The sequence below is a fragment of the Paramisgurnus dabryanus genome, chromosome 21 (genome assembly GCF_030506205.2).
Source record: "Paramisgurnus dabryanus chromosome 21, PD_genome_1.1, whole genome shotgun sequence".
NCBI lineage: Eukaryota > Metazoa > Chordata > Actinopteri > Cypriniformes > Cobitidae > Paramisgurnus > Paramisgurnus dabryanus.
In genome coordinates this window covers 5,597,679-5,615,392 of record NC_133357.1, presented here as the reverse complement: position 1 = coordinate 5,615,392, position 17,714 = coordinate 5,597,679, and the positions used below count along the sequence as shown (strand labels likewise).

The 17,714-nt window shown below is 35.7% G+C and overlaps 1 protein-coding gene across 1 annotated transcript in view; it reads right to left on the bottom strand.

The window, feature by feature from the left end:
- The window catches only part of ghrhrl (growth hormone releasing hormone receptor, like), a 43,135-nt gene extending 25,421 nt beyond the window's left edge, over positions 1–17,714 (bottom strand). The window contains exons 1-3 of the mRNA XM_065285182.2: positions 17,558–17,714; positions 2,903–3,008; positions 1,834–1,941 (exon numbers count right to left, since the gene is read on the bottom strand). Of these exons, the coding sequence (XP_065141254.1) occupies positions 1,834–1,941; positions 2,903–3,008; positions 17,558–17,605 (262 nt within the window). The 5' untranslated portion in view covers positions 17,606–17,714. The remainder of the gene's footprint in view (positions 1–1,833; positions 1,942–2,902; positions 3,009–17,557) is intronic.

The window sequence follows — 17,714 nt, the reverse complement described above, 5'->3', positions numbered from 1 at the left end:
TTAGTCCTAAAAAATCTCATTACCGCAACAGTCAGAAAACATCAACACTGACATATTTTCAAAATGACATGACAAACCTGAAAGAACATAATTTGGAGATTCTGCACATGCATTTAAAATCAAAGTATTATGCTTCTATTAATTAAATTAACATTTAATAAGCATCTGTTGCGGTAATGATAATCAAAATGTCGTGTAAGCATTCTGACAAGACAATATTTCAAATTAACTGTAAAAAAATGATCTTACCTGGTAGCCATCTTGAAGTAACTGGTCCATGTGCTTGGTCACTCAAAATCAAACTTTATTAAAATTCTGTATGTGTGCTTAAACTGTTCTCAAAAAGTGTTGCGGAGGATGAGAACATCAGGCATGGACACATCATTTTCCTAATTTTTCTTCATTATTATTATTATACATGAATGTTCAGTAAATATTTTTTCTGTCATCTAAAGTAGTCTAACAAAACATTCATTTATTTTTTTTTCTAAATATTTTTGTGTTAATTTGATTAAATTACAACATAACGCATGTTCAAACACAGCCGGACACATTGCGGTAATGAGAATTTCAGCAGAAAATGAGATAAAATTGACAAATTATAAATTCTTATGTTGAAATCACACATTGTGCAACGTAGAACACAGTATTGTGTTAATTCTGATGCTTTTTAATATTACTATATTACACATTTTATAGCTAAAATCATTAGTGCCGTGGTGTTTCAATGGTTTCGTGAGAATCACCCATTTATATGTTGTGATTTGTATAGTCACACCGTGTACAAATAACAAGGTGATATGAGACACAGCGATCTTTTAACAGTGTACATACTGGGAACTATATTCTCAGAAGGCGAAGCACTGCTACTTGGGTGAAGTGATTTGCTCGCAGCAAAACTGGCTGTGTCTCATACGACCTTGTTATTTGTATATAGTGTGACTATACAAATCAAAACATATAAATAGGAAAATGGCGTTATTTTGTCACTTATTGGGAGCAGTATGCTAGCTGGAGCCATTCACTTCCAGTCTTTGTGCTAAGCTAAGCTAGCATGGGCTGCGTCAGACAGAGTCACAGCACGTACGGAGATGAGAAAGGTATGTATGGACTTATCTAACTCTGGGGGATACGGTGAATAAGCTGAATTCCAAAAATGTGGACGAGTAAATTGAATTAATATTTTTTTTAGTGCAGCTCTTGATCAAAAAGTGACAAACCCAACGTGTGTCTAAAGGGTTTATGCTAAAAGAGACCCTCACGTTTGCCAGATACTCGCTTAATCTCATGCATAATCAGAGTTTTTTGTGAACGTGAATGTCTCTTTCGTCATAAACCCTTTCGACGGGTGTGCAGCAAGCACGTATTTTGACAAGATGCATGATGCACATGGTTCACATGACCCAATGAATTATTTAGGCATGAACACACAAGACACTCCGAACACATATTTTCAATTTGCACCCCTCGAAAGAGAAGTCTCCGGCTGCCACTGCTGGGTTATTTTAACCCATTGTTGGGTCAAATATAAACATTTTCTGGGTTAATGTAACCCAGCGACTGGGTTTGTTCCTTTTTGATCAAATGCTGGATTAAAAATAACCCAATTTTCTTTTTTAAAGTAGATACAGATAATTAATACTGAAAAATTAAACATTGTTAAGAACATTGTTAAATTAATCTCTTTTTTCAATTATTTTCATTTCTTAATCCATCTCCTTAAAATGTATCAAATGATAGTTCTACATCAACATAAATACAAGGACTATTGAGGAATTTAAATGCATTCTTAGTATTCCTGGTGTGATGTTAAGGATAAAGGTGTTACGATACCTGTGTTGTTTTTGAATAAAGAGAAAACAGGTGGACAGGGCAGGTAGATTGTGTCACCTACTGCAGCTCTGGGCCAACACAACACTGAATCCCATACAGGTAGACAACCTGCACACATTCACACACACAAAAACACACATACACAATAAGATAAAGAGTAAGCACTTAAAATGCACTCAGGAACCAAGTAAAAACATGCATCTGAAAGGCTTTTTGTGCAACATAACCATCTCTCCATTATGGTCCAGTTTGGTGTGCAGAAGAGCATTCATGCATTTCAATCTCCTTCAAAGCCACCATTAAACACGACTGCTCTTGTGAACTGCTGGGGAACGTAGAAGACGCTGAATAACAATGAGTCTGATCAGCATTAACTCCAAATGCTCTTACAGGAACCACAGATAGCTCGTGATTGACAGATTAAATCACTATGCAAATTTCATTTCATTTAAATGATGTCTCGTGGGTTCGTGCTTTGTTTTAAACACTTAATAGAAATGCATGTAAAATGTGTTAACAACACAAAGATCACATGCTTTGAATCCCAGGGAACACACAAAACTGAAAGAGAAATTATCAATTAAATGCAATGCACAATGTCAGATTAAATGCAAAAAAATAGCTGTCACTGGGGTGCTACCATTTCAAAAATTACATCTTTGCACCTAAAGAGTTTATATTAGTACCTCATTTGGTACCGATGTATATCTCTACCATAATGCTATATTGTTCATTTTTGACATTTTTTTTTTGACAGCACAAAGTCACTCTGGATAAATGCATCTGACAAATGCAGAAATAAAATAGTGAATCAAATAAAATAATTAAATGTCAATGCTTTGGTTTAGAAGTTAGTATAAAGTATAAAATAGATGTGGATCTACATGTGTTGATCTGATAAGAAATGCATGAATGCAACCTTTTAGATCCTTGCATAGTTTGAGACACAGCAGGGTGTTTTATTAAGCACTAAAAATCGGATTCAATTTCATCATTTTGCTTTCTAGTGAAATATATATAAAAAAATCTTCATTTCACTTTCAACTTCTCAGCTTGTGTTTACTTCTACCTGAGCTGCTGAGGTTTCCAACTTCTTTGATCTCGCCGAGACATTGCACTTCATCTCTGGCCAACTGAAAAATATATTCACATTCAGGATGCAAAGTAGACGAAACCTGCAGAGAGAGATTGAAAGAGAAAATTATTCTTGTGTTAATGCAGTTTCATTTACCGCAACAAAAGGAATGTGCTCAGAAAATCTTCATCAGTTACGGACAATAGATCATGACCCACTTTCAGCGTCTGCTTATCTGCACGCTGTAATAGATTGAGATTCAAATGCCATTACAGAAATGTCTGCTATTTGTGCAGGTACAAAGGGGTGAAATTTTATCCTTTTCAATTGATACTGTGACTCACAGCAGTCTTTTGAAAAATGTTGACTCAATGTAGAATTTATTACAATTGAAGAAAAAACCGCACTTAATCTGTGACTGCTTTTGTTTAGATCACTTATGACATGAGATATTTGTGACCACAGTAATTGTCATCATGCATGCATTTGGTGGATGCTTTTATCCAAAACAGCTTACAGTGCATTACCAGTTATACATTTTATCAGTATGTGTGTTCCCTGGGTTCGAACTAAGGATGCATAATGATTAATCTATCGCTGTATAAAAGTTTTGGTTTACATCATATATGTGTGTGTGTGTGTGTGTGTGTGTGTGAACTGTGTATAATAATTATGTATATATAAATATGCACACATGCATGTATAACTTTACGAAAAAATATATATTTATATATTAAGTTTTTATATTTATATATAATATAAATTATACATAAATATACTAATATACACTCACCTAAAGGATTATTAGGAACACCTGTTCAATTTCTCATTAATGCAATTATCTAATCAACCAATCACATGGCAGTTGCTTCAATGCATTTAGGGGTGTGGTGAATGTCAGAATGGGAAAGAAAGGTGATTTAAGCAATTTTGAGCGTGGCATGGTTGTTGGTGCCAGACGGGCCGGTCTGAGTATTTCACATCTGCTCAGTTACTGGGATTTTCACGCACCACCATTTCTAAGGTTTACAAAGAATGGTGTGAAAAGGAAAAAACATCCAGTATGCGGCAGTCCTGTGGTCGAAAAGGACTGATTCAAGCTGATAGAAGAGCAACTTTGACTGAAATAACCACTCGTTACAACCGAGGTATGCAGCAAAGCATTTGTGAAGCCACAACACGCACAATCTTGAGGCGGATGGGCTACAAAAGCAGAAAACCCCACCGGGTACCACTCATCTCCACTACAAATAGAAAAAGAGGTTACAATTTGCACAAGCTCACCAAAATTGGACAGTTAAAGACTGGAAAAATGTTGCCTGGTCTGATGAGTCTCGATTTCTGTTGAGACATTCAGATGGTCGAGTCAGAATTTGGCGTAAACAGAATGAGAACATGGATCCATCATGCCTTGTTACCACTGTGCAGTCTGGTGGTGGTGGTGTAATGGTGTGGTGGATGTTTTCCTCGCACACTTTAGGCCCCTTAGTGCCAATTGGGTATCATTTAAATGCCTCGGCCTCCCTGAGCATTGTTTCTCACCATGTCCATTCTTTTATGACCACCATGTACCCATCCTCTGATGGCTACTTCCAGCAGGATAATGCACCATGTCACAAAGCTTGAATCATTTCAAATTGTTTTCTTGAACATGACGTTGAGTTCACTGTACTAAAATGGCCCCCACAGTCACCAGATCTCAACCCAATAGGGCATCTTTGGGATTTGGTGGAATAAATAATGCTTTCAGCACCTTGTTGAATCAATGCAACGTAATTAAGGCAGTTCTGAAGATGACAGGGAGTCAAACACAGTATTAGTATGGTGTTCCTAATAATCCTTTAGGTTAGTGTAATTACATACATACAATATATACATGCATGTGTGTGCATTTTTATATACAAAGTTATTATACACAGTTCACACTTCACACACATATATGATGTAAACAAAAACATTTATTCTGCTATAGATTAACCGTGATTAATTGTTACGCATCTCTAGTTCGAACCCATGACCTTTCATACTGCTAATGCGATGCTAACACTGCGAAGCTATACAGAAATACTGCATATAAACTGTACATGCATAAAAACAGTATGTAAATTATGCATTTATGTATTTGCCGGTCTGATTGTATCAAATCAAACACTTAAGTATTTGACTACTTCAAACAGATTACTACCAGTAGTAGCTTATGTAAGCAAGTGGAATCAAAGTTGAATGGGTTATTCAGAGATAACTGTGGCATTCAAGCTATCTCTGTTCAAACTATATATAGTATATTAACCTTATGATGTCACTCCATTAATCAATACATTATTTTTACTGATGGATGTATTACAGGATGTGAGGGTTGCACAGATGCGAGCCAAATTCACATCTGTGACCCTGGACCACAAAACCAGAAGTCAACGTTTAAAAATTGAGATTTATACATCTTCTCAAAGCTGAATAAATAAACTTAACATTGATGTAAAGGATAGGATGGTTTGTTAGGATAGGACATTATTTGGCAACTATTTGAAAATCTGGAACCTAAGGGTGCAAAAACATCCTATGATAATTACTTAATATCCTAATGATTTTTGGCATAAAAAAGGGTCAGCTTTCATAGGGGCAGTATTAAAAGTCCTAATATGTACCACAGATTTATAATTGCTGATGCTATAATCAGACATTGACGCATCTCACAGACGTAAGAGAGAAGACACAATGACTGAAACCGGAGATGAGACCTGGTTGCTTTGTTAATGCTCAGCGTGGAGTCATTTATAAGCAGTTCTTTAGATTGATCTCTGTCTCCATCTGTGTCTCACCCTCACATCTTAAAGGCACGGTGAGGGATTTTATCACCTCAGGGCATCACCTGCCTGTTTCAGTGTCTTAAGGACAAAACAATAACATCAAATCTGGAGGACAGAAGCAGCAAGGGATGAAATATTATCCAGTGCATCACAGACAGAAACAGAAGAGGAGTACACTGTGCAATGGTGAATTATTTTTATAAAGGGACAAAGCCAACACATTTGGTTATAATTTATTCCATGCTTTGGTTGTTTCAACTCAAAAAACTAAGTTGTTTTAATCCATTTTTGGGTCAAATGTAAACAATTTCTGGGTTAATTTAACCCAAGGCTGGGTTTGTCCTTTTTTTACCCAAATAACCCAGCATTTTTAGAGTGCACTTAACATGGAGCAGATGAGCAATGGTTAAGGTACAGAGTTTTTGAGTGTTTAAATAAGGTTGCATTTGTTAACTTAGTAAATTTATTAGTTAAGTAAGGAGCTAAAGGAGCTTATTTCGTACATTACCACGCTTATTACACACTACTTAAAGGTGCATTTTTAACAGGATACCTTGATAGAAATTCAAAATAATATACAAAACTATATTATCAGGGATGTTTAAAAACCTTTCATAATGAACTGTTATGTTTTTATTACCTTAGAATTATCCGTTTTTATCTACACACACCGAGGGTCCCCTAACACGGAAGGCGCCATTTTGTGCCGCCATGTTTCTACAGAAGTCCTTAACGGACAAACTTTTTTTACTAAGTTGTCTCCGACCATGACATGTTTGTCCGGTGGCGTCTACAGTAGCTTCTCTATGCGTTTCAAAAGCGAGGAGTGAGCAGTGAACTGAGCCGTTGGTTGCAATTTACAACCTCGTCACTAGATGCCGCACACTGCAATTTACACACTGCACCTTTAAAGGTAAGGAACATTAAATATTGATTTGACATATTTTATTTGCTTATTTTTAACGAATGCAGACCTTCTGCGAGGAAAACTTTTTAATTTTAGGATAAGACAAGAATTAGTTTAAATGTCACATTTGGTTTAATCGTTTGTAATTTCATATATGTTATTATATTTCATTTTTGTGTAATATTAAACTGTACCCGTCAAAATAATCTGCAGCATCATGTGTTATTAGTTTTGAGCGGTTGTTATCTGGAATAAAAAACCTGAAAATGTTGCGACTGACTAATCAGAATTAAGCCTTCCGACAAGACGTCTAATAATGTTTGTTAATGTCAATATAATTGTTCGTGTTAGTTCATTGTGCATTAACTAGTTACTCATTTTTGAGTTTATAAATTTATAAGTAATTGACGAAATTAACATGGACTAAGATGAATAAATGGTGTAGAAGTATTTATGTTAACTAATGCATTAAATAATTCAACCTTACCTTACAAGTGTTAAAGTTATTTCTCGTTCTAAATGTATTATTACAAATATTTAATTGTTCATTATTGCTCTTGATAAGATTTTGTTATTTTCGTGAATATTTCAGGCTTAATCCCTAATAATTTTGAGAAATAAAAAGTCTGAGGTAAATTAATGAAAAAGAAGATAATTTCTGAGATGACTGCTTCAGAGATATCTTGAAGGGTGATTCAACCTCGGCTTCATTCAGTACTGTTTTGAAAGCACCAACACTCAGGATCAAAGACGAGTTTCTGATTGACAGCCCTCATTGATCAGACCATATAGCTGGACTAATACATCTAATTCTTGTATTCATGATGAGAAACAGCAGAAAGCCCTTAGAAGTGATTCAGTCCTCCAGAGATGAAAGATGTTATTCTGAAACACACAAGTGTCTACCAATCGACGGAAAGGCAAAAGACAAAACACTATTCTTCACACGCATACAGCAAGATGATAAAACACATCAGTAGTGAGGTTTGTATCACCACCAGGTTGACTCCACTCCCCAGCTCTCTATTATGTGAATCAGAATATAATGAATCTGAATCAGGGCGCCAGCGAATCTACTGAACAATACATCACTGATGAATGATAAAATCCATGCAAGAACAGACTTGATTCACATGCAGGCTTGATTTCACACGTCTGTGGGTTATGAAACATATTAGATTAAATGAATTGACAGACGATATCAGGACTGAAGGATGTTATACTCTCTTCTTCAAATTCATTGTTATTGAAAAAACTTTGAAGCCATTGATTTCAGTCTGAAGTCTTAAACTTAGTGGTCCATCCAGACATTGGTGGTCGGAGCCATAGATATGTATATAAAGGCTAGATGGCTCGTCCGCGCTGATGGCCAATTGAGTGGAACGTCCGCATTTTGGCGGCCATCTTAGGACAGGGCGCTCGCTCACTCGTAGCATTGAGTTTTAATGATGCAGGTACTTTTAAATGACCATAACTTGCTTAATTTTTTACCGATTTTCAAACGGATTGGTTTGTTATAAACGTCAAAGATGTACCTATGACACTGAATACGTATACTAAAAATAAATAAAAAAATTCATGAAACATGTTAAAGCATCCAGAATTATAGCCACGTTAATAACGTTTGTAAAAAACCAAACCGTTTGTAAATCCGTCAAGAATTCAGCAAGTTACGAGCATTTTAGGCGGCGTATGTCACTCACCTTCCGTCCACAGCAGCAGGGAGCAGCACTGACCTAAGATGGCCGCCAAGTGACGACACAGCTGACTCCGCCTTGAGCCATCTAGCCTTTATATACATATCTATGGTCGGAGCTAGTGTAAATGATACATCTTGAGAAGTGAAGCTGCTGGCTTTTGATCGCCCCCTGGTGGCTGGATGCATTACAAGTCATAAACCCCGCCCTTTCCATTCAAAAGTCTTGGTTAAAAAAAAAAAATTCGGAAATATGATTTTGGTCCTTTAATAGTTGTTGTCACACTGAAATATGTTTAATCTTTCATTTTTGCGAGCGGACTGTTGGAGCTTTGAGGGAAGATTGAAGATATAACTATTCATTTTCAATTTCCGTGTTTTTTCACACTGACAAAATCAATGAGTATTTAAATTGCCTTATTTTAGCAAGCCAATCAAATGAGACATTCAAGGGGCGTGGTTAAATTAGGTGCGCGAGCCTTTGGGTGGAAGTTTGATACCGCGGCTCTTCCTCCGGGCTCCACGGGCGATTCCCCATACAGTTTGCATATGCCCTAGCTCCAAACTGACATTTTTGCGTAACATGTCAGCGTCCATTGTCGTACATTTTATGTTTAGTTTATTACAATGGAAGGAAGCGGTGGCGCGCCACCCATCTTTTTTCCAGTCTGGTTTCAACTCATGGATGGGTAAAATATGAATAAACCCAACTGCTTAATACATTATTGGGTCAAATATGAACATTTTCTAGGTTAATTAAACCAATGATTGAGTTTGTCTATGTCTATGTTTTACCCAACTATGGGTTGACTCAACCGAGCATTTTAGAAGGTTCACTTTTATAGACGTTTTCATCGTGCGGTAAGCGTCTGGTCCGAACTTTACTTCCAGTTTCTGTTTGTTTAATAGTCTGACTAGTTGCTGAAACTGAACTCTTAAACAAATACCTTGTCGAAAATAACAAATGTTCTGGGTTTCTATGTAATCCACGTGTTGTTTATTTTGCTTGTTATATAAATAAACTACTTTAAAAGGACTTTGTTGTTATTTATTCTTCGCAGAGTTTACCGGAAGTTACGTGATGACCACGAAAGCCACTCGTTTATGTTGTTCCTGCTGAAACGTCTATATCCACAATTTGGTATCTTATGTCAATTTGTAAGTACATATTTAATGAGGTAGATAATTTGAATTAATTCGTACAATCACTTTTGTATGATTTTCTTTTGGCCCTGTAATGTTGTGGTTGGGGGCATGGTAAGGGGTGAGGTTTCATTATTTTATTTTTAATAATAATTAACTTACTTACTTACCTAACTAATTTACTTCATTTATATTAAACATACAGTATTTGGATCATATTAAGCCAAAGTTTTTGTTATATTTGGCTGAAATGTGTTTGCATATTTTCATTTGCTGTAAAAATACTCATTTATGGACAAAATGATTTTCATCACTGAGATTTTTTGCTTTTGCACATTACAGTAATGAGTACTGTTGGAAATGTTTTACTTTTAACTCGAGGCTGAAATATGATCTGAACATTTCTTGATATCGGTCCATCTATTATCTGTAGTATGGTGTTAAACTCAATGCACTCCAGCAGTATTACTGACTGTATGAGCGTGATATGAAGCAAATATCTCTCCAGGATATGAGACTAATAATGCTGAGAGTCGCTAAGCGATGATTAAATCTGGGCTTGTATCGTCTTTCTGAGTAAAAAATGATTTGTAAATATGCAGCATCATTATCGCTTCCTCTTCATTCATAAAGATTCACATCCACTTCATTAAAGCAAACAAATATTTGAGCACCGGCGTCATGTTTCAGGGTCATTTACATTAATGGCGGTGTGACCAGGTGCTCGGTGTTCCCGCCACGCTCAAAGCAACAGTTACCCTGATTAGTGAAAATAGAGGTGAGAGCTGCTGCTTTTATCACCAGTTCTTTAGATTTTATGCTCATGCAAATAAAAAGCGAAGCTATTAATGCATTCATGTTACTATGACACTTACCATCAATCTGAGAGCTGCACACTGCTGACCTTTTTACCAAAATGCTATTCTGTCCTTGTGACAACATTTGCTGAAATTGTTCTTTAGAGTCAATCCAATCTGTTTTATCAACAAGCTGTATACTTACAGACTGTTAAAAATATGGACGTAGTGTCCGTGACGTCACCCATTGGTTTTTGAAGATCGTTTTTGAAGCTTAAAGTAGGCGTTGGCTGCGCGTCATCGCGAATCACTCGCGGATAACCGAAAATGGGTAAAGAGGCGGGACATGGTGAAACTGAACTCAAACCACGCCCACCTAGCTCCACTCTAGTGACAGCAGTAGCTGTTCAACCGTCACTCAAGTGACCACGCCCTTAATTATGCAAAATTTTAAGGCTTAAAGGAATATTCAATTTTCTTAAAAGAAAAATCCAGATAATTTACTCACCACCATGTCATCCAAAACGTTGATGTCTTTCTTTGTTCAGTCGGGAAGAAATTATGTTTTTTGAGGAAAACATTGCAGGATTTTTCTCATTTTAATGGACTTTAATAGAGCCCAACATTTAATACTTAACTCAACACTTAGGTTTTTTCAACGGAGTTTCAAAGGACTGTAAACGATCCAAAACGAGGCATAAGGGTCTTATCTAGCAAAACGATTGTCATTTTTGACAATAAAAGTAACAAATATACACTTTTAAACCACAACTTCTCGTCATGTAGATCCGGTCGTGATGCGCCAGCTGACCCCATGCAATACGTCATGACGTCAAGAGGTCACAGAGGACGAACCCGAAACTCCGCCCCAGTGTTTACAAGCGTCTTGAAAGAGGACCGTTCCTACGTTGTTGTATGTCAACTGATACTAATTAATGTCTTTGTGTCAGTTTATTGTTTACAATGGTCCGCAAATGTGCGTTTTATATATGTAACACTTGACCTCCCTACGTCACTACGCATTTACGTTAGGTCGCGCTGGACCGGATCTAGACGAGAAGTTGTGATTTAAAAGAGTATATTTGTTATTTTTATTGTCAAAAATGACAATCGTTTTGCTAGATAAGACCCTTATGCCTCGTTTGGGATCGTTTATAGTCCTTTGAAACTCCGTTGAAAAAACTATTACGTGTTGATTTAACTGTTAATTGTTGGTGTCTATTGAAGTCCATTAAAATCAGAAAAATCCTGCAATGTTTTCCTCAAAAAACATAATTTCTTCTGGACTGAACAAAGAAGACATCAACATTTTGGAGGACATGGTGGTGAGTAATTTATCTGGATTTTTCTTTTAAGAAAATGGAACATTCCTTTAATATAATTTAAACAGATGAGTTACACACCTCACAGTTTTCATGAAGGGCAAAATTGGCTTTTTGTACCAGGCTGTAAACAATATATAATATTTTAAATAATAACCAAATGTTCACCCACTCCAAAAAATCTCTTTAACCTGAGGACAATTTTTTGTTAAAAGATTGTGACTTAAACATATTTAGGAGTAAACATACATTTTTTATGGTATTAGTTGTTTTAAACCCATCAAAGGAATCCCCCCAGTGAATTTCTGTCATTTCCAGCCCTGGGTATGTCCATCTATCTGTACATCTTGAACAAATCCACATCAATAATACACCAAAACCTAATACACCAACCAACCGGAGCTGATATGACGATAAACCGCCACCTGTTATCAAAAGATGGAGCAAGTCAGAATGAAGAAAATCCACCGGTTTATGAACAGTTGTGCAATATCAAACATATCAGTCCTGTGCACACCATGTAAACATTTCCGCAGATCCATGGACTTCTCTAGTACATCTAAAAATGCTCCATTAGTTTCTTGTGAATCTACATTCGCTTCATATTGAGTTTTGGTGCAGTTGTCAAGGAAAAAGCTCACAAGTGCACAAATATACACCAGAGGAACACTGAGTGCATCTGAGAAAGAAAAAACTGATGATGCTAAAACCGTTTCTCTCAAACACCTGCATTCTCCTGTTTCTACGTGTTTAATTACAGGAGCTAATGAATGTTTAGTTTTTAACTACAAACCATTAATCAAGCAGGGAGGTGGAGGGGATGAAGATCTATAACACCTGGAGCTCGATGGAAAAACAAGAAAACACAAAACCGGCATGCTGACATTTTTACTCATGACTAAGATGCTGAACTTTGCTAAGCCAATAATTTGCGCTATAAGTGGTATGTGACCAATAGCTCAGAAGTTAATGGCATCATTTTAAACACTGGTGATGTCAGCGTATGAGCTGTCACAATAAAAGCATAGACGGTGTAAAAATGCCATGAACTCTGTTTCTTCTAAAGAATCGCATGTGATACGTTCGTAGCTGGATAACCACAGACAACTTGTTTATCATGGGCCTTCTTTTCTGCTGATTTGAATAGACTGGTATCAAGAGATTTCTGCTTTCTCGGACTCGTCTCGGACTTGTTCCTTCAAAGACTCGGTCTTGACTCTGTCTCAGACCACAGTGCACTGCAAAAAATTATTTTCAAGAAAAAAATTCTTAGTATTTTTGTCTTGTTTTCAGTTTAAATACCTCCCACACTGCAAAAAAATATTTTCAAGAAAATATTTTCTTAGTATTTTTGTCTTGTTTTCAGTAAAAATATCTTAAAATTCTTAAATTAAGAAAAATTTGTGACCCAAGAAAATAAGTCTAGATTTTAAAGCACAGATATAAAATTTAAGTGATTTTGTGCATAAAACAAACAAAAAAATCTGCCAATGGGGTAAGCAAAAAGATCTTCAAGAAAAAGATCTTCAAGATCTTCAAGTTCAAGAAAAATTCAAGAAAAATTCAAGAAAAATTTACTTACCCCATTTGCAGATTTTTAGCTTGTTTTATGCACAAAATCACTTAAATTTAATATTTTTGGTCTAAAAACTAGACTTTTTTGGGGGGTCGTTTTGCTCATCAAGAAAAAGCATCTTAATTTAAGAATTTTTAGATAAAATACTAAGATAATATTTTCTTGAAAATAATTTTTTGCAGTGTGGGAGGATAAGGACTCATAATGTCAGACCGAGTCCCAGAGACCAACACATTTTTTTATGTTCATATAAAAAAACACACAACACATAACAATAATAATAAAATGCAATTGTTGACGGGCATTATTTGAAAATGGCATCCCATGGTGAAATGCAAAGATACTGCCATCAGAGACGTTTATTTATCTCTAGAAAAATAGGCAGAAGATGATGCATGTGCTAGGGATTTTTTTTTTATAATAGTAAAAGCATAGTCAATATTAGGACGTTAAGACTGCTACTCTAAACAATTCCCAATCTAGCTTAGTCTGTAGGCCTAACTGTTGATTATTAACTGGGGTGATATTAAATCATGAATATGAACACTGACATGTTTTTATGGTCTTGGTCTCGACTCTTAAAGGACTCGACTCAGACTTGCTTCCTCAAAGACTCAGTCTTAACTCGGATTCAACTCTATTTGAAAACCAACGTACTCGGTCTCGACTCGGTCTTGACCTTTCAAAGACTCGGTCTTGACTCAGACCCAATATAGGGGGTCTCGTCCCCATCACTACTCTTAAGTACAGCAAAATCACATGTACATTTACATGAATGCATTTTGCAGTCGCTTTTATCCATTAGGTATACATTTTATGAATGTGTGTTCCCTGGGTTCAAACCCATGACTTTTTTCACCTGCTAACGCAATGCTCTACCACTGAGCTATACAAGAGCTAATCGCAATTTCTTTGAAACTTCACATTCCCAAATTACTACAAAAATATATGTTTATTTATTGCAGTTGGAAACATACATTGCAATTTTAGCAATGCAATGATTTTCAGCAGAATGCACAGCTTCAGTTGAACAAGGATGTAAGTAAAAACGCAAAGTAAACTAGAAGGTTATCAGGCTCTGAAGAGAAAATACCGTTTTGCAGACTATCTCTACACCCACAAATCCAAACTAAATACAGACTCAGTCATCCCAGTCTTGCAAGAGAAAGGGAGACACAGACAAACATGGCTTTCAAAAGAAGAGCAAATCTGTGTTCATTGTGGCAGTGGTGAGATTGAGACACACTTTCTCCTTTACTATATAAAGAGCTTAAAGAAAACACTTTGAAATCATCTCAAAAATGTCACAGCTTCAGAATCAGATCAAATGAAGATGTTACTGGAGGAAGACAGACACAAATCAGCTGCTGCTATATTTATTTCTCAAACATCCCTACAGAAATAAATAATCCGGATCTGTACAGTACTTTTATTTTACCTTTCATCTGCCTCTGTTTAAACTTACACACCCAACTCAGAAAAAATTACTTTTATGCCTCTAAAACACTCTTTGTTCAACATCTTAAAGGATTGGTCAATTTTCTTCAAAAAAAAATCCAGATAATTTACTCACCACCATGTCATCCAAAATGTTGATGTCTTTCTTTATTCAGTTGAGAAGAAATTATGTTTTTTGAGGAAAACATTCCAGGATTTTTCTCATTTTAATGGACTTCAATGGACCCCAACACTTAACAGTTTTAATGCAGTTTAAAATTGCAGTTTCAAAGGACTCTAAACGATCCCAAACGAGGCATAAGGGTTTTATCTAGCGAAACGATTGTCAATTATGACAAGAAAAATAAAAAATATGCACTTTTAAACCACAACTTCACTTCTTCCTCCGGCTGTGTGACACGCCAACACGACCTCACGTAATTGTGTAATGACGTGGAAAGGTCACGTGTTACATATATGAAACGCACATTTGCGGACCATTTTAAACAATAAACTGACACAAAGACATTAATTATTGTGATTTTTAACACAACAACGTCAGAACGGTCCTCTTTCTCCACACTTGTAAACACTGGGGCGTAGTTTCGCACATCCGCGACCCCTTGACATGATGACGTATTGCGTAAGTGTTGGGGTCCATTAAAGTCCATTAAAATGAGAAAAATCCTGGTATGTTTCCTCAAAAAACATAATTTCTTCTCGACTGAAAAAAAAACATCAACATTTTAGATGACATGGTGGTGAGTAAATTATCTGGATTTTTTTAAAGAAAAATGAAACTCACAGGTGATCATCTTCTGACAGTAAGAAAAAAAGACCAAAATCACATATTTCTCAGCCCTGTATAAATATGTAAAGTAGCTGTGTTACAATTAACCCAGAGTTAGTTTGTGCCCCGCTCACCCCTACTTCATCCATCAACCAGCACCTTACCTTAATTCCACCTTAAAGTTTGTTATAATTTTGTTATTGTTTCTTGTTTTATGGATAATGCTTAAATTGTCAATATTGTAAGCACACATAATCATACCAATAAAGTTCCTTTAAATTGCAATTAAATTGAACTTGAGAGAAGACTGAAACACATTGTATAACCCTGTTTTATATTAATATATGTATAAATATGAAATAGAAAAAAATTATAAAACAAAAAAAGAAGGAAAGGAAAACAAAAAGAAAAATCATGTTGAAGATGAAAGCTAGACATCATCAGTTAAAGATTATTTCTCCATATTCACCAATATAGCTCCATTTTCACACCATTTGAAATCAAATCCAAGTAAGTTTCCAATTATCTTAAAAAATCTATGCTCCATATTAAACTGGAGGTGCATGTTGCCAAAACAGATCTATGTGGTGCAAAATATCTAAAGTCATTTTCACTCAAATCCGAATTTTTTAAGGAAAATGTAACAATCCACAAAAGTGCGACTCTGCAATTGTGACTCTGATCTCCAAAGTGTTGCAATTTCTGTTCTATCAGATGTGAAGTTTTGGAGAGGCTCAAACACAGCGAGATACGAGTGATGAAGGATTTGGGGAAGACCATTCGATCCCAGCAGGGAGGAAACAATGAAACGCTCGCGCTGCTGATCTAGCTAAAACATCTCAATTTTTACTGAAATATGCCAACTAATCTGTACAATATTAATAATGTCACGATGCTACACAAGATATTTTGGTTTGATAAAGAACCTTTAACATTTGTAGTGAATAAAAGGGTAAGAAAAAAATTTTCTTTAAAGAACATTTGACTGAATGGGTGGTTCAGTGTACACAATCCATTAATAAAAAAATATTGGGCATTTTATTGATTTTTATTTTGATAAAAAACAAGAACAGAAATGTCAATATCACTACATACAAGAATCAAATGACTAAAAGATGTGTCTGACTCAACAGCTGTGGAAATCAATGCTGAAGATTATAATTAATCCTCTAAAACAAAATTATAAATATAACAGATTACTATCGTCAAAAATAAAGGTACAAAGCTGTCACTGGGGCAGTACCCTTTAAAAAGGTCCTTATATGTACCATTTAGGTACAAATATGTATCTTTGAACTGCCAATATGTCCTTTTAAAGTACTAATATGCACTTTTTGGTTTTGAAAATGTAACTTTTGTACCTTTATGTCTGAGAGCTATTAGCACTACATTGCATCAATTCTCTATAATAGTGTCAGCCAGAGATAAAAAATAATGATAATAAGTTAACATCAATTTTTTTTTAGAGATGCTACACAACAAAGATCTCCATTTCATCAGGACAAATATGTAAAACATCATCATTCTCTCACAATGCTCAAACAACAGAAGAGAGTTTCAAGGGCAGAAAAATGATTCCTGACAGCCAATCAGATTTCAGAAGCTTATACGTCATTCATTTCCTTCTAGTTTTTAAGTTCTGGTTCTGGTTAGGCTTATGGATAGGTGCTGAATTAAAACATAATTTCTTTTTTTATATATGTACAAAACCAAGCTAAGACTTTATGTGCTATTCTCCAAATCCTTACAGCGTTTTTAAATCACAACAACCTGTACCTGCAAGCACGATTTAATCCTTCCATAATGAACTAAGACCATCAATGATTATCATCAAACCACTGTACCATGAAGCTCAAACTGTGTAAAGTAGAAAAAGCAATTAGATTAAAAATTAAATGCATAATGTTAAGCCTGGCATGTTGCTTAAAATCCCTGACAATAATTTACTCAAAGATTGAGTTTAATGGGCTAGTTGACTGAACCGCAAACAATCGATTGAGCCACAAAAATGTTTCCAAACAAAATGTGCTAAGCACCGCAAGTGGATGATCAATGAAAAACAATAATGGACAGCTTTTGTTAACATTTCCAATGCATGCCTTTTCACTGTTACATTTGTATCCTGTCTATCTGTTAAATAGAAATGATCAATAAGTTAAGTCATGCATACTCACAGCTGTGAGAGACGTCAAACACAAGATCCCATAAACAAACAGAGTCATATCTCCAGTCCATTCACAGATTCACTCACAGATGAGCTCCTGGATGAAACCCTTTATAGACTGAATGAATGACTGACTGAGAGAGAAAGAGAGAGAGAGAGGGAAAGAG